We start from the raw sequence: 18,413 nt of genomic DNA on the forward strand, positions 1-18,413 counted from the left end.
TGTTGGTCTACAGCAGTCAGCAATCACTAAACCAATGAATTGTTTCTTTCTGAAAGTCTTGTTTTGCCAAATAAAAAACCAAAATACGAGTTAAAAAAACTTAAATCAGTTAGATTATTTGCTTTAAAATAATGAAAAAATCTATTAATATTTAAGTGACCTGAGTTTTCTTGCAGTTTACTTGTTTAATCCATTAGAAAAAATACTTTATTCTTTTCCAAAGTTTTATGCTGAGAAAGTGAAATAGTATTTGCCTAAAACCCCCTGATAATCCTTATGCAAACCCATGCAGTTGCATATTTTTGATTACTAGCCTTTTTCTTCATTATTTTTATATTGCATTCCTACAGACTTTGAAATTTATTCAGTTACACATTGTGATATGGGTTTAAAAAAACCCATTCAGCAATGATCATACTGTTTTGTTGTTGAAATGTTGCTTATACTTTTCTCATCCGTAGAAAACAGAGAGTACTGTTCCAACAGGATGTTTTTCCCTTTATACTTAGATTTGTTATCTTTGCACTCAGCTGAAATCAGGGGGGGAAAAAAAAGTGACCTTCAACTGAACTTGTGGTGACACGTTTCAACTTAGGAAAATTTGTGATGCTTGGAAAGTGGCCCATCTGTCCGAAATGACCCAAAAAGCAAGACGCGATTGTCTTACGCTTTTGTGCTTTGCCATTACAACAGGCAGCAGCAGATGCCTATTAAGAAATGCAGGGTGTTTAGCGAATGCTGCGGTGACACCGCTCCCCTGGGAGCAGAGGGAGCGGGGGGAGAGCAGAGCTTGTCCCCGCCCGCTCCCCGCTCCCTTGCCCACGGATGCTCCTCAGTGACAGTGCCCGGCTGGGGCTCGGAAGCAGCAGCAGTCTGCAGCTCACTGTGTCTCACTGCTGCTAGCGCTGAGGACCAGGGCAGGAAACTCATCCAACTGCAAAACCTGTCAAAGGACAGGAAGTTTTTAACCTGTTTTAATTTGCAGTGTATCTCTAGAAATGGTTGGGGTGAGAGGATGGAAGAGATAGCGAGGACTTGTCAGTCTGCCAGGACTGGTAGACATTTGGTATCTGGATTCTACTTGCTGGGTTTATTTCTGTTCTGAAGGAAAAGGGAAGAAAAGCCAGTTATTTCCAAGGAATTGAAATACCTCACCCCTCCCAACAGTGAGGGATAGCTTAATAAAGATGTGTCTTTCAACTATGAGATAAATCAGTACATCCAAAATAGGAGTGCAGATGGGATTAGGTTTGTTAACATGTTAGCTGTGTCCCCATTTTATGCATTTTTCTATGAACAAAAGCCTGGACAGTTCCTGTTGTATCCTCTGCCACATAAATGTTCATGTGGCCAGTGAATCAGATCAGGCAGTGTTCAATAATTGTTGTTTTTCTCTTTAAGAGGGCATCTCTTCTTCATCAGCTGTCCTAATTTCTTCAGGATTTCCTTCTCTTTAAGCTGGTCTGATTGCATTCAGTGGTGTAGATCTGCAGTCCTTATGCAAATAATATAGATCTTCTTGAGTCAGGCTCTTGCTCATATGAAGTAGGTTCAAGCCCCAGAAGGCCCTCAGATATCTTTGTTTTGTTTCTGTTGTCTTAACTGCAACACTGCCAAGGTCTGTTCTATGTTCATGCATTTATTTACCATGCCAAAAAAAAAAAAGCTTTCATAGGTGGAAACACACATCACTATAACAGCAGACAATTCTTCAGCCTTAGATGACTCTTACATGGAGAAAAAGGAGGAAAATGTGCCCACCTGAAGGCATGTCCCAACTTAGGTGGGAATCCTTTTTTTCCAGCCTGACCCCACTTTGATCTTTCTGCAGAAGTATTGATGCTGCAAAGCATGTCCAAAGCCTTAGCTGCAGGCAAGTTGAGAACAATATTCCTAGTGACATATCTCTTTAAACTGAAATCAAATAGAATTTTGCTGTTTTGAAAATATCAGTGAGGTTTTTTTAGATTAACTAGGAGAAAGATATTAATTAAAATATTTCTTTTTTGATCCAAGTGCTGAAAACATGAAAAAAAGTATTTCAAATAAACAGAAACTCTTGTTTGCAGAGAAAACAAAATAAACAGTATTAATTATTTCCACATTTTACTTGTAGGGGAGAGACTAGCACTAGGAAATTTTTTAATCATATCCAAGCCTTGACCTTGAAAATGTGCCAAAACAGAGTTTGAGCTGAGGGTAAATGTAATCAAGTCAGAGAGATATTTTACAGGGTTATTGTAGAAGTCCCCACAAGAAGTTTTATATGCCCAGGGGACTCAAAGCTAATATTCTACTGAGAAAGGTTTGAACATGGTAAAGGATGTACACAGGAATTACATAAAGAAACTAGAAATATTACTTGAAACCTAGAAAACCTGCTTTTTACATCTTTAAGCAGCTTTCCCATCCTTGTTTTGTTGGTGGTGGTGTTTTTTGTTTTTTGTGTTTTTTTCTGTTGTTTTTGTTTGTTAGTTTTTGTTTTGGTTAGATTCTTTTCTCATTTAGCTTTAATTCATTATTTTAAACGGGCTATGGTTTTTGTCGGATGTAATAGGTTGTATAACTTGTAAAATTCAAATAAATTAACAGTGATTGTGTGTGGCATATGCAAGGGTACCATGCAAGGCCCTTGAAACGTCCAGACTGCTGTCTGGGAGGGGTAAGTGGGTGAATTTCACACCACTGAAATCGACAGCTCTTTGAAAAAGACCGATATAAAGCTGCTAATGGGCACCTGTGACACCCATTTCAAGCAGTGGAAAACAAGAGTGAGGACCTAAATACACAGCCTTTTACGGGCTGTGCTAAAAACACATATGGGCCCTGTGGCTCCATGTTTCATTACTTCATATGCCCCCTGAAGATTTTTCACCACAGAACAGTTTTTATTCTGCAGTTGCTAGAATTTTTATGTATGACTATCTCAAGAAATTTAATTCTCAGTGCATTTTAGTGAAGTACTTGGACTGCTTCACAATAGTAATGTTGTCCAGAAACAGAATTGGGTATATGTTAGTTTCTTTGAAGATGAAGAAGGCGTAAATATGGGACTGGTGTTAAAGCTGCTGCTGTGTGTGGTTCGCAGTGAGAGCTGTAATACCCTGTGCTGGAGTGGCTGGTGTATTAGCTGTGGTACTGCTGGGACAGAGAGAGACAAGCATTCAGGCACCCAAAGCTTTCTCCAGGTCACTGAGAACTCCTCTCCTCTTTCCAGCTGTCCTGGCTGTCCTGCTAAAAGACATAACCTGGTTTATGAACCTTGTTCTGCTTGTCTGCCACCACAAATGGTGATTGTGTGTGGAGGGTGCACTTGGGCTAAGGCCCCTCCACAGGCACCATAGGCAGCTTCTGGAGCTGCAGTGCTGTCACCAAATCCACAATCCTCACTGAACCACTGAAGTTGTATTTGATGTGCAGTGTGAGAAAATTTATTTCTCTACTGCATTATGCCCTCTTTTTTCTCACCAGGCTGCTCAGCAGCATTTCACTCATTATCCCAGTGAATATACAAATGTTTTACATTAGTAAAGCAGAGACAGGGACGCGGGTCCTCCCCTGGCCGGTGGGTCATCTTCTGTCTCTGGGTAGGCAGGACTCAGTTTCAGACAGACATGAGGCCACTATGGCTGTGTTTTGAGCAGGACACGTACATGAGGGTGAGGTGGGGTGAGGAGGGGAGGGGAGCAACATGCTTTGCTGCTCGACGTGCTTTGCTGGTGCTACTCGGTGAGTTTGGGCTGTATCTGGGCGCTCTCCCCCAGCCCTGTGAACCCTGCAGGCGCTATATAGGATGCTCAGAAATGTTGATGGGCCTATATATGCCTAAGGCACTTGGTGCTTCAGGGGCTGGGCTGCAGCAAACTGCAATTTTGAAGACTTTAATTTGTCCGTGATTGTCCCCGAGGGTCTGGCACTGCTTTATGGATCTTTCTGGCCAAGAAAGTCATCCTTAGCACAGCCCTCCAGGGCACCAGGCACTATGATTTGCATACCATTCCCCTCGGGGCAGTGATGAGCAGACAGATAATTGAAGACTGGTGGTGTTTTGAGAAACTGCGGTGAGGAGGGTGTACTTTCATGTGAGCACAGCCTGGTTTGTGGGTCTCTCCAGACTCATGGGGTAGCAGAGGGCATACTGGTGCAGCTCCTCAGCAGTCACTCCTGTGCCTTCTTTAGTTCCACCTGAATGTGAGGAAGAATTAATTTACTGTGAGAGTGACTGAGCACTGGAACAAGGTGCCCAGAGAGGCTGTGGAGTCTCCTTCTCTGGATATATTCACCATCCTTAGAAATGTGCTTTAGGGAATCCTGTTTGATCAGGGAGGTTGGACTATATGACCTCCAGTGGTTCCTTCCAACTCTAACCATTCTCTGAGTCTGTAATAAAAACATGGTTTAAAGTCCTTTATACACAGGAATCAGCTCCACTTGATATGTTGCGCCTCTTTGATTTTGCTTAGACTCAGGGCGTCTTCAGGAAGGTACTCAACTCTTCCCAAACTCACTCTGGCTGCTGGAAGTTCATTTGGTTTCCCAGTGCTTGTACCTGAGTATGCTTGATGTGGATACTACTTGAATTTCTATAGTTTGTCAAAAGGTTTTTTTCCTTGAAATTGCTGTTTTGTGCACTCAACTGACTGTTTTGCTTGGCCACAACTAAACGTGGATGCTGCGTTTGGGAGGATGAGAGCTCTGAGACACTATGGAGAAGTCCTTCACCTTTCTGTCTTTCATGTTGCTGTCAACCCTACTGGAGGCTTTCACCCTGGTCCCTCAGTGACCTGATGCATTCAGCATCCAGTGCAAAGTTGACAGGAGTAGCTAAAAAGGCTTGTTTTATTAGAGTCTACTCCATCCACTGACTCAGCCAGTATACTTGAATTCTCTGCATTCCTTTTCTCATTAGAAAAACTGCTCAAGAAAAATGAGCTTTATATAACACTGTAAGTACTGCCTTGTTATATTAACTCTATGGAACAGCTTTTGATACCATTTCCCATAGCATCCTTCTGGAGAAACTGGCTATTCATGAGCTGAATGGGTGCCCTCTTCACTGGATTAAAAAAATGGCTGGATGGCTGGGCCAAGAGAGTGCTGAGAGAGTCAAATCCAGTTGGGTGTCCAGTCTCCAAGGCCCAGTACTGGGGTCAGTTCATCATTAATATCTTTAATGATGATCTGGACAAGGGGATTGAAGACACCTCCAGTCAGCTGGTTGCCCAGCAGAAAATGACCTGGAAGTGCTGATCAATGGCTGAACATGAGCCAGCGTGTGCCCAGGTAGCCAAGGTGGCCAAAGGCATCCTGGTCTGGATCAGAAACAGCGTGGCCAGCAGGGCAGTGACCTGGCACTGGAGCTGATTGCCATGCACCTTTAATCCTGAGCTCAGTTTTGGGCCCCTCACTTCAAAAAGGACATTGAGGGGCTGGAGCATGTCCAGAGGGGAGAAACAGAGCTAGAGAAGGGTCTGGAGCACAGATGAGGTGAAACTGAGAGAGCTGGGAGTGTTTAGCCTGGAGAAAAGGAGGCTCAGGGAAGACCTCATCCCTCTTTACAACTGCATGAAAGGAGGCTGTAGCCAGGTGGAGTTTGTTCTCTTCTTCCAAGTAATGCATAACAGGATGAGAAAAAACGGCCTCAACTTGGGAAGTTTAGACTGGATTTTAGGAAAAATTTCTTCACAGAAAGTGTTGTCAAACTGCCCAGGGAATTTGGTGGAGTTACTATCCCTGGAGGTATTTAAAAGACGTTTAGGTGTGGCACTTAGGGACGTGGTTTAGTGGTGGACATAGGGTTGGACTCGGTGATCTTAATGCATTTTTCCAACCTAAACGATTCTGTGAGTGTTTGTAACTAGAAATGTCACATCGCCAACGTCTCCTGTGAGGCGCCATCTGGTGCCTCGTTGTAAGCTCTGCATCCCATGTTTAATCATACAAGCCTGAAAAGCCAAAGGCCAATTTTTATGCGCAAAAATTGAGGAAGAGGCATTTCATGCTCTGACGATTTTGTTAAAATTCCTTTTTAATGTATTCATTTAAGCCTTAAAACTTCCAGTGAGTTGCTGGATTCGTGGGCCAGGAATACATTATTTCAGCTTTAGTCCTTTCTTTTCTGATTAGTAAAATGGCAATTAGATGCTGAAAAAATTAGTTGCCACTGATCTCAACAGTGAAATTTTTCCTGAACAAAATCATTAGACCTTGTTTATGCTAATAAGTTTCTTTTGAATCTGTGGGATAGCTTCAGGCACAATCCTTGTGACAAAAAGAACATTGTGCATCTGACTGTGTTCAGTTCAGAGCTACTGGAAAATGTCTTACATAACACAGATGAAAAAGATTAGCAGTTTCAGAGTCATCATCTATAGTTTTAAGGGACATTACAAAGGAGAATAATTAATTTAATACACTTGTAACATGGACTAGGAAACATAAAATAAGCTCTTCCATTTATGTAAAATTGTGAGGTTTACAAGCTCCAGAGATGTTACATGAATGGAAGAATGAAACATGTATGTTTAAACCAGTAGAGGTCATTCATAATGCTGTATTTTTTGGTTTTATTTGTTGAGGGTTTTTCTGAATGGCTATTTTTAACACATCTAGGAAGTTTCTTCCAAAAAAAACCCCAAAAAAACCTGAGGACCTGTGTGTTAGGAAGATAGGCAGGAACAGCAAAGGCTCTGAAATTCAGATCATCTCAGAGACCTCAGGTATTGGTTTGGGCACACAAAACTGGCCACCTGATTTGAAAAGTGTGTTGTGTTTTGCCTGAGTCCCTTGGTGATCTGAAGGTCCTAGCCTGGAGGAGAGCTTGGGGCTGCTGATTCCCATATTTTGCCTCTGAAATTAGGAACTTCATTAGTTAAGATACATAGGCAACACCGTTGAGCATTTGTGACACTTTAGGTTTGCCTTCTGCTGCAGTCACACACTGCTGTACTTACCATCCCCTGTTTGGGGATGAAGTTATTTAACCACAGGATATACCAGAGGCTAAGGGTGAAGAACTTTACAGGAACAGCTAGTAAAACCTTTAATGATTACTTTCCTTTAGACCTCTATGCACAGCTTTTTGCTAGAAAAATAGTGCCTATTGCGACCTATTTTTTTTCAGCCCAGCTAATGATAAAGTGAACATTAGAAGATGGGTCTTGAATTCACAATCTCAGTTTGTGCAAGGAAAAGGAACACAATGTCCTGGTGTAGGAATTTTCAAGCTAATTACATTGCCTTGAGCCTTGCAATGCAAAGTTGCAGCTGCACAATGGAGCCACTTTCGGTTAAGAAGCTGCATAAAAAAGGATCAGGTCCTAGCAAAGGCTGGCAGGCTGACACTTGGGCAGCGAAGAGAAGGGATTTTTAGACTCTGTCCTGTAAAACTGCACGGTGGGGGAGTTATTTCAGCAGGTAAAAGTTACCTCTAAACAAAGTTCAAAATTGTATGTGTTTAATACTGCAAAATATTTTAAAGAAAACTGTACTGTGTCTTTCAATGCCAGTATAGAATATGGGACAGGTCCCAAGGGAAGCTCAGTCCATCCGAGAGCTTACAAACCTTGACTCTGTCCCTTTAAATGTAATTGTTAGTAAACACTTTCATGAAAGAAGCTTTCATCAGAGAAAAAAAAAAAGTGGCAAACTACAGTGGTAAATAACTTGCCTTGGCAAATAAAATTTAAGCCACTGATTTGAACCGTAATTCTGCTCAGCATTATCATTTGCTTTGTAAATAAAAGTGCTTATCCAAACAGCCAAGCTCTCTGTTGTTGATGAAAATGGGGAAATGTGGGGCAGAGGGAACGTGTCACTTCCCTTCCCTTCTGGAAGCCCGGGGTTTCCAGCTATTCAGACGAAACTGCTTGTGTTTCCATCGATACTAGCCTTGCCCGGCCACAGCAGCACGGGAGAACCCCGCTGAGAAATGCCCCCCTGCCCCTCGCTCTCAAGGTGTCTCCAGTTTCGGGCGGCCTCTGCCCCGCGGAGAAGGAGCCGGGCGCTCCCCGACCCCGCGGGGCCGTGCGGGGGCCGAGCCCGGGCCGAGCCCCCCGCGCCGCCACACCTGACACCCGCCGGGACGCTTCTGCGGGCGGCAGCGGGAGAGCGGCATTTCGCAGCCCCCAGCCAGCTTCCCCCGCTTCTTCTCTGAGCCAGATGGAGACGCATTTGGTTTCTCTTTTAAGCATGTTACTTTTGTGAGGAGAATAAAACGAGCAGGAACGGCTCTTGGCCGCGGCGGCACAAGCGAGCCCCGCTCTGCCAAAGGAAACCACATAAAAGCGCGCGGGTGTGCGCTTGGGGGGAGGGCGTAGCGCGCGATGATGTCTGGAGCTTCTTGCACTCGGAGCTGCGATTTGTGAGTGAAACATGATGAAATCACCCCCTGGACAAATCACACGAGCCTGTCAACCTCACCAGGTGGGATTACTCGTAGCTAATAGCCTGAAGTCCCCGAGCAAACAGAGCTCTGCGCTCACTATAAAAAAAGGCGACGGTGGGGCGCAGGCTTTTCAAGAATTCCCTGGTATGGCTAAGCAGGGCTGCGTCCACTCGCACCAGGTAGGGGAGGAGAGGAGCGTGTTTGTTTTTAGAGGAGGAGTAGCCCGTCTCTCCTGAATAAGTTCCTACAAAAAGGAGCGTTTCAGCTTCAGAAAGAGATGCTTTATTCATAAACCCCTTCTGGTTTGTGTTACTCTCCAACGGTGACGCTGTCAGCTGCTGCTCCAGTGATGGGAACTGCTGTGCTGGGGAGCTCCAATGTATTGAGGACCATCTCTGCCCTTTATGCATAATGCTCGTAGTGCAAAAGTCCTGCTTCTTGTACAGTTTGCTAACTTTGCTGTTTTACTTTTGCAGGTTATATCCTTATTTGCTTTTGCCTTTGGAGTAAATGTCTGCATGGGATTTACAGCAAATCGATTTAGGAGATCTGAAGAATGGGATGAGGGCCCAGTCTCAGGTACAGTAACAGACGTAAATTGTACATCACCATATACCCTTATGTTAAAGACTGTGGTTAGAAATCATTCCTACTCTGCAACAGTAGTTTGCTTGTTCCTTTTCCCTCTAGGATATAGAGAAGAATAAATAACTCACTGAGCCCGAGTCAGTTGACCTTTGGGACTCACCTATAGGTCTCCTATTTACTTAAACTTTTGCTCTGTGTGCATGTGACTATGGAAAATTTAGCTTATTTTAGGACTGAGCACTGTTAGTCTCACAGAGATTGGTCTCATCAGCTCCTGAAGTGTTTGCAGTGTTTTGTACTCTGCATGGCTTCCTTCTAGAGCTAAGAGAAACTCCCTGATGGCTTTAAGGGTGATGGGTTTATTTTGGTAGCTATTGAAGCGGTTTCTAGAAACTTGATTAATGCTTTCAAGAGGCACTGGTGAGAAAAGCTTTTGGGATTTCTGCGGCTCCTGAGGTCATGCTGGTTTGTGAACAGTAGACGGCAGACATCTGACGGCGGAGAGGGCCGGGAGACGAGAGCAGGTGTTCGTGCAGATGTGCTGTCACCGACTCCTCTGCTTTTCTTATGCCTTCTACTGTTTTTTCATTGGAAGACAGCAAGAACAAGCGACAGGAGGAACTGTTATTTGTGTTGTGGGGCGGAATAGGGTTCTGTGAGCTCAAGCATAGTCCAAATGGAAAAATGTATAAACCAGACAACTAGTCTTTTTTTATTCAAGAAAAAGCAGGCTTGACTTGTGTCTCTGTTCCTTTGGCAGGAGAAAGGAAACTTGCGGTAGTTGACTTAGAGCTGGTTAACGTAACTGAAGTGAAAGGGTTTCATTTGCAATGCCTGTCTGTAATGATAGCCTGTGAATTTTAATTATAAAATTGTTTGCCGTGGCCAGAGTTTGTTATGTTCTGGTAGTGTATCTGTGTACTCCCGTCCTCTCTCTTTGAGGAATTGGTCTAATTACAGCCACTATCAGGGCTGCTGGTCACTGAGTAGAGGCATTTTAGGTAATTAAGAAGATAGTGGCTTTTGCTTTTGATCTTTATAGCAGTAAAAAAAAAAAAAAAAGCTTGAAAAATGATTTTTAAAAAATCTCCTAGGATGTTAACTGCAGGACAGATGTGTAGTGTGTGTAATAGGGATAGGAAGGATTTGCATTTAAAGTGTTCAACACCTGAGTGCCAGTTCTTTGCTTTCACTGATTACTGTCTATGGCAGGGCTTAGCTGGTTTTTAGTGAAAACTTAGAGGTCTGATACTAGGGTCCCATTGCAGCTGATCAGTGCCAACTCTGCTGAGCCAGTGAGCACTGTTCAACACCTCCAGGCTGGGAATAGTAGCTGTGTGCTCCTTCCAGTAGCAGGAGAATTAGCTCAGCATTCCAGAAAAGTAGGAAGAAACACAGGATCTCTTAAAAATGGCAGGAGATGGGGTAGTTTTGGAAATCTATTGAAAATTTGCTCATAGTTGGGATTGATCCAGCACCTGGCATTGAAGCAGTCCAGTCAAGGGTGTGATAATGAGAGGCAAAAGTAATGGAGGATTTTGTCTATTCTGTGTTTATGTAGCTTGGTTATTTTTATTGCAGGAGAAAAAAAAATGCAATAGCAAAGCATAAAGGAGTGTAGTCACAGTAAAGTACAGACTGCACTGGAGATGTGCAGGGTTTTTAGCAAACTGAAAGCACTGTGATCAGAGAACCTGCCCAGTCACCCTTAATTGCATGAGTTCCGATTATACTTCATTAGAAGAGCAGTACAACAAAATATCCAGGAAAAAAAAGATTGGTATAAATTCTTTTTCAGCTTCAGTATTGTTTTGCTTTTTTGCTCTCAAGTGTGTTGATGTTGAGAATTAATTATTTTATATTGGCAAAACACTTTCTTTACCAAACATTGTTGTTAAAACCAATTTGTTATCTCTCCAGAGGTATGCCATGATTGTAAGCAAATTTTCGTTTTCATCTACCACAGAACTCTGCTGTGAGCCAAAAACATTGTGGTTTTTTCCTAGTGCCTTGCAAATGCATGCCAAAGTACCACCACAGTGGCTAAAACACCCCTTCTTGTTCTCTTTTTACAGTGTACCGATCTATGTCTTCATACACTTGAGATGGTGAATATTTGTACCCAACAAATTATTTAACTGAAATAATTTTTTTACTCAATATTTTAAGAGACAGTAGTGAACCAAAGCTCACATTTCACCATAACTTTGCCTTTGTAAGTCACTTACTTTGAGTTTCCTAGCCATCTTTTTAAGCACTTTCAGGGAAGATGGCCTTAGTAATCTCTTGAAACATGGTTCTTGACTGCAGTAGGATAACTTAATGCTTTGGAAGGAGAAACACTGTAGTTTTTCTATCTCTTCTGACTGTAGGTTGAAGTATGCCATTAAAAATGGAGTCACACTTTTTTCTTCTGTTGGAACAGTTGTATTTTTTCCCATATCTGACTTTTCATTTGGATTTAACTCATTGCAAAAATGGAAAGCAAGTTCATAATAGGAATATCATCTAGCAGAACTAGAGCTTCAGATATTTTAAATATTTGGTTGTTCTATATAGGTTCCATATGGGATCCAAAATGGCAAATTTTTACTGGTAGTCTCCTTCTTATAATGACTCTGTAAGCATGTCTATATTGTGTAGTCCTGTTTTAAACACTACTCCAAATAAATGGATTTCATTATTTTTAAACCTTGTAATTGGACAGAACCAAAAGAAATAGTTCTGTATAGCACTTTCTAAGATGAACATAACACCCTTAAAACAGAAATGTAACAACTGCCTTGAACTGAATCACAAAGGCATTATTGCCCTATTTAGCTTCACTCTCTAACCTATGACTTAGAAGACAATTAGATGGCTGTTTTGAACTTAGTGGCAGTAAAAGGAACATATGGAAAACAACGTGAAAATCTTTATGTATGAAGGAAGGAAGGAAGGATCTTCAGGCTGAGGTGCCTGTGCCTGCTGCACCATCTGACTGCAGGATCTGTGGAGGGGTGCAGGAATTTTGAAAAGGATTTTAAACTGCCTTAAGTTTGTTCTGCACAGCAGTTTCTGCTAATTTGAAAGTGCTCACTAGGGAGCGAGCTCCTGATGATATATTTTCAAACCTTTGCACGCGCCAGTACCTGTGCCATGGCATTGTGCACGACCTGAAAATCATGGTCTAGCTGCAAAGGCAAGGTCAAGCATGGGAAACAAAGGAGCAATCTTAACGTATTTGGAGAAATTCAGCAAGTTCTCTTTTGTGCTGTGATATGGAAAGTGTCCTACATTAACTCAAGATGTGTCACCTGAATTTTCTAAGTGATTTGGGATAATTCGCTACGTCACTAATGAGGTGGTTGTCAAGAGATGTGAAAAAATTAGACAAGGTAGGTGGGCTAAACCTTTCTTACATGAAATGGAAACCCTACTTGCAGTTATAGAAGATGGAGCTAGAAGAGAGGTTGAACAGCTGTGTAAACCTCCATATCCCAAGATCCGATCAGTTGTTACAGAAGTGCTTCTGACAGATCTTGGCCTAGCCCTTCTTCGTAATCTTCAAGCTCTGAGATTGCACAGCTTCTGTGCGTGGTTTGTTTGGGTGGTTTCCTGGTACAATTGAGCTGCTCTTTACAACAGCTCATTCCTTGAGCTGCAGGTAACTGTCTCTCAAGTCATCTGCAGTCAGATTTACACCTCTTTCCTAAACACATGCTGATGTGTTGGTTTTGGGTTTTTCTGGCCTTCTGAAAAGATCTCCCTTTCAGCCCTTTGAAATGAAAAGGGTAATGCCCAGGGAAGGTAATGTTGGTATGTAATACCTTCAAGTTTCTAATACCTTTGATTTGCAGCTTACTGGATCTGTGATTATACGTTACCTAGCTTCCAAAAGAGAAATTAGCAGAAGAAGTTAAATAACACAAAAATATGTTTTGGTAGTAGATTTTCAGAAGCATTTGATAAGACACAGCTGTCACCAAAAATAAGAACCACAACTTAATAACTCTGAAAATTTGAGTGTTAACATGATTTGAAACAATTCTCATGTGATTAATTTCTAGTGTTGTTTTCTGACCTACTTATGTAAGCAAAGAAAATACTGATCTGTGTATTGCCAGCATAGATGCACAGTCTTTAACTCCTTGGAATTTCAGATGGCCAGAATACTAATGGCTCACTAAGAGCATGCTTGCAGGGTGTATACCTACAGAGTGAACTTCACTGTATGATGTTACTCACCCTGAGCGCTGCTGACCTGATTGAAATAAAACCCCACTAAACCAGAAAGATTTGTCTGCTCCTACGTTTTCCAGCAGTTATATGAGTGTGCCTTGACACTTCCATGAGCCACGACTGCAACCACAGTACATTTGGGTTTCTTACCTATGATCTTGCTGTAGCACTGTTCTTCTGACAGGTTTACTCCCTTAAGTGGTTTGTGCTGGTGTCCAGTCAGTGCCACTCCCAGGGAAGTGGTGGAGCAGTAGTGCTTGGAATGAGGACTGGTGATACATCAGATGCTACAATGTTACCTCCAAACTCCCCCTTCATTATTTTTTCCATCTATTCTCACAGAGTTCAGTTAATGCCATCTTATTTGGGAAGAGATTTCCCTTCAGTTTATGTGGAAACTAAACTCTCAGCTATGTAGAAGTGTAGGGGGAAAAATACATAAGAAAATATCAGAGCAACTATTTCCCAAAAGTGCCATTGCGTCAGTCCTCTAAAAGTCATACTGCTAATCATGGTGCGGTTTGCCAAACCCAAAACCAAACCACGGCTTACCAGAAAACAAAACACAAGACAATTTCAAACACTTAATTTTTATAGGCCTCTCAAGGAACAAAAGGCATTGTGAAATATTCCTTGGAACACCTCTATATTTAAAGGATAGCATACATTCCTTACTTTATTTCATAAAATACAATTAACTCTAGAGAACAGCACACAATTTTCCTGCTACATATAAGCTACTATGTAGGATTCTCCTACAAGAAAAACTTTGAAAATATATAAAGTGTATAAAAGAGTAAGTTTTGAAAAAAGAGCAGACATAAATCAGCTTTGACATTAAGGGCCCTTACTTATAAATGGATTATTGAAGTCTAACACATTATTCATGGCTTGCAGACTGGCAGTCCTCCATTTGCTTATACACATAAAAATTACTGATTTCTTAAATACTTCTGTATTTTTAAAGTTTTTATAATTTGGTGCTCTGCAGAAGCCCATCAAAAAAGCCTTGCTTTATTTCTCCTTTAATTTATAGAGCATTTTAAAGTTTTCTTTCATGCTTCACATTGATTTGACACCTTCCAGTGTAGCAAACCAAGTCCTGCTGTCTGCATGTAGATTAATTGGAGTTCTTTCCTATGTAAACTGCCCAGCCAGCCATGAAAATGTCACTTGGTTTCTGAAAACAAAGACCTGCTTCTGTGGAATAGCTGCAGCTCCTGGAATGGGGCCTTGGAGACTTCAATACATTTCTGCTAATGATCTCTTGATTGTTACAGAGGTAAAGCCAGGGCTGTTTCTTTGCAGGATATTATCACAGCATGCTGCTTCCTTTTTTTTTTTTTTCCCCCAAAAGAACAACTTTTTTGAATTTGTTCTTTTTTTTGTTTAATTTCTTCAAGCAATTCTTCTGCTCTCCTTGCTCCCTTCCCTTTCCCAGAGCAAGCATCCAAGGTCTTGCTCATTTGAGTGGCTCAGGGCTGAGCCGCCTGTCCCATCGCTGCCAGCCTGACAGATGTTGCCCTGTTTCTTGTTCCACGCAGTCCTGTCAGATTCCCCCTGGATCAATACCTCTGGCTCCTGCAAAAACAGATGCTTTGAACTTCAAGAGGCAGAGCCTCCTGGCTGCCGCTGTGACAACCTGTGCAAGAGCTACAACAGCTGCTGCTTCGACTTTGATGAGCTGTGCTTAAAGACAGGTAATGATGGGTCTCCTGTCCTGCACTGCCAGGTGCTGCTGACACCTGTGTTCTGCCAGTGTTCAGGACCTACTTGATAAGCCAGCACTCCTTGGCATAACCTGCATCTCCTCACATTGCCTTGGCCAGGCAGGCTCAGCTCAGCCCAAAATGCAGCCCATGTTTCCTTGCAAGGAGCAGTAGGAATGTGCACCTATCGCTCCTTACTGCGGGGGCAGAAAAAGCAGGGTACTCTCCATACCACATAGAAAAGCAGATCTTCCAACACCAAATTAAAAGCAATCATCAGTGTTCAGGCATCAGTCTGACCTCTAGTTTACAATCCAAAGCTGTGGTAGAAACTGGACATTGGTCATTTTGTGTCAGCCATCCTTTTACATCCTAACTGGTAATATTGGAGCAGTTCAGGCTCACTTGAGAGGGTGCCTTGGAAGCTGGGATCATTGAAGGGACGTGCCAGTCCTCTTTGAGCAGGGGTCTGTCAGGGCTTGCTACCTGTGCCCCAGACCCTGATTTCCAGGTGTTAGGATGCATATTACTGCAGTGGTAGAAACATTTGGCTTCAACTCCTTGGACCCTAGGGGACAGAAATACAGCAGTAGGCTCGCTTTCTTTTTTGGCTTTTTTTCCCTCATGAGTCATAGGCAAGGAAAACTTCAAAGAGGGACATGAGTAATATTTTACTTCTTAGCATAGTGCATTTAAATTATTAGTTGTACCCATCTCCTTCATTGTTTGCACAGTGGTCAGAGTTGACACAGGTGCCTTTTATTTTTGCCACTGAACTTTTCCTTGCTTTATTGAAGTATTACACTTACTAAGGAGCCAGAAGAAAAGTGCAATGATTTAAAATATCATTGCCCATAGATGTGCTATGCTTGAAAGTCCTGACTTCCTCAGTTCTGTTTATGATTATATAATTTTCATAGGTTGGTATGAAAATAGTGAGCTAATCTAGTATGAAAAACAAGTTTGGTTCCAGGCCAAAAATTTCTGAATTTTAGGCTGACGCTGTTCCGCCCCTGTAAATGGCTGCAGAATGAGAGGCTCTTTTTGAAGACTTCCAGCAAGATGTCTGCTACCAAAGGGCAGAATTTCAGTTCCTCACCCTCCTGTCCACAGCAGACACAATATGTTCACATACGCATATGGACACCTGTATAACCCCTGGGGGCTGTTGTGCTAATGGTCATATTCTCCCACAGGCATTTATTCAGGCATTTATAACGTGTGTGATCTGTAAATATTACACACTTACAGAAGATAGTCCCAAATGAAGCAGAAAAGGGAATAAAAGGCATTGCTCTGATGTGTGATTTTTTTTTTTACTGGATGCATATTGTCTAAAGTGGCTCTTAGAGTTTCTTGAGTAGGCCTTATTGTGGAAAACCATATGTTTAAAATCCTCAAGAGAGCACCTGATTTAGACAGGTCAGATCTTAAATTCGTTTGCAGGATGAGAAAATGTTTTCATAGCAGCTATACCTTGCTTCTTCTTGAAGAACAACCCTTGTTTTTCATATCTTTGAGGTTGGTGCTGGATCTGCACTGTGGGTGAGGAGCTGATGGTGGGAGTAAGGCTTCACTTTGCATCAGCATAGTCCCTTTTCTGCTTTCTTATTTTCTACGGATTGAACAGGGAACTGTAGAAGTTGTGAGGAAAAGCAAAGATTTCCCAAGAAACACCAGAATTTTTAGTTTGTGCTTTAGGCTCCACCATTTATCTGTGAAGATCCTTTTTTTGTCTTTTCCTTTCCACGCTTTCTCTGGCATTCAGATTGTACAAAGCCTGGAGTACAACATCTGAGGGTAGCAGAAATACTCACACCCGTGTTGGTGGAGAAGCCCTCCTGCACTTGCAAGTCACAAGGGTCCTTTTTGTTTCTGGTCGACATACCTATTTTAAAGCCTAGAGTGTTTTCATTATAGTGTGAAGGAATACTTTTTGTTTTGATTACAATCTCTCATTCTTGCTTATGTTGTGAATATTTTAGCTCGGGGCTGGGAGTGTACCAAAGATCGCTGTGGAGAAACCAGGAATGATGACAATGCTTGTCACTGCTCTGAAGACTGCTTAAGTAGAGGAGATTGTTGTACTAATTACCAAGTCGTTTGCAAAGGTACGTCTTTGATCTCTCTAACCCTTTTCTTTCCAAACCAAATCGAAGGCAAATTAAAAGTTTTCATCCAAAAGAGGAAACTCTCCTTGTTTTGCTTTGATTTTTTTTTTAAGGAAGTGGGGAATTGCATTTGTAATTTTGTAATTACAAATTTGTAATTTTTTTGGCACTAGCAGAGGTAAATAATATGTTGAAGGACGTTATCTTTGCCTGGAGAGATAATGATAGAAAGAGAAGAGGTGGAGGTGGATGAAGAAGAGTTTAAAGCAAAACTCTAATGTGTTCAGATGCATTTGTCTGCATCACAGGGAATGCAGGGATATCTAATGATCTCAGAAGGAACGGAACATTCCTAGATATGTTATCTCTGTCCCAAAGACCTCTCTCCACACCCACCACAAAAGCTTCTGCTCAAACTACTTGGCCTTTTGTAGGCTTTGTTTCTTGTGGAAGAGGAGTTGCAAGAATCCAAGGGCTGTTACTCCAGGTGCCTTTCGTGGTCTTCAGAAGACCATGACACACCATGGCTGCGGAGCAACCTGCATTGCTTGGCGGGTGGACAGCTTTGAAGACTTTATTTTCATCCACTGCTCTGCTCTTCTAGAGCATATCCTGCCTGTCTAATTTGTCTGGTCTTCACAGCAGGTCTTCTGATCCTTGGTGATGAGGTCTACAGGTTTTTGCTTTTTGTATCTCACCTAGTTCTTACTTTTTTTGTTCATTAACTTTACTGGGGGAAGGGTTACAGTTTGAAGTTTCAGTTTCAGTTAGAGTTTCACCATTTTGGATAAATGCATACGTTCAGAAAATTATAATAGTCCAGGTGCATCCATGCACTGAAAATGGGCCTTTTTGTTTACTTGGATTTTTCTATTTTGAATCCAAATGAAATATGTATTTTCCAACAAATCCCTGTAGATTGCCCTTCTCCTTCCCAAAGAAACCAGAAGCTGAGACTACTTAAATACTGGTATAGTTTCCAGTTCTGCCTTTTCTGTGAGCTTCCAATTCTGCCTTTTTTTGTGAGCTTCTCTTAAAAGGGTCAAGACAGAGGAATTTGTGTGTCTCCAGCTTTAATGTACATAATCTTTGTTTAATTGGGTAACAACAAACTATCTCACCAACCCTGGAACTCTGACAGGACTAAACATTATGTGAGAACAGTGTTTCCTCTTTATTCATGCCTTTGCTTATCTGAGGATAGTGGGTTTGTTTGTTTGTTTGTTTGTTTTTCTTGGAAATTGTCCTTCCACCTCCTGTCATGGTCAGTTGGAATTGCTGCAGCACACATTTCCTGCAGGTCTTTTCGATGATGTTTTTCGTTTTGTTCTCTTATTTGAATTGCAGTTCTTTTAATAGTGCAAGGTTCAGGAAGTAGGCTTGTTAATAATTTGGGTT

General features: G+C 41.9%; 1 protein-coding gene across 1 annotated transcript in view; it reads left to right on the forward strand.

The window, feature by feature from the left end:
- ENPP2 (ectonucleotide pyrophosphatase/phosphodiesterase 2) overlaps nucleotides 1-18,413 on the forward strand; it is a 71,780-nt gene that overhangs the window by 7,057 nt on the left and 46,310 nt on the right. The window contains 3 exon segments of the mRNA XM_066176907.1: nucleotides 8,863-8,965; nucleotides 14,740-14,895; nucleotides 16,890-17,015. Of these exon segments, the coding sequence (XP_066033004.1) occupies nucleotides 8,863-8,965; nucleotides 14,740-14,895; nucleotides 16,890-17,015 (385 nt within the window).

This window comes from Chamaea fasciata, unplaced genomic scaffold (assembly GCF_029207755.1).
Source record: "Chamaea fasciata isolate MVZ Bird 193981 ecotype frontalis unplaced genomic scaffold, bChaFas1.0.hap1 SCAF_1, whole genome shotgun sequence".
Lineage (NCBI taxonomy): Eukaryota > Metazoa > Chordata > Aves > Passeriformes > Sylviidae > Chamaea > Chamaea fasciata.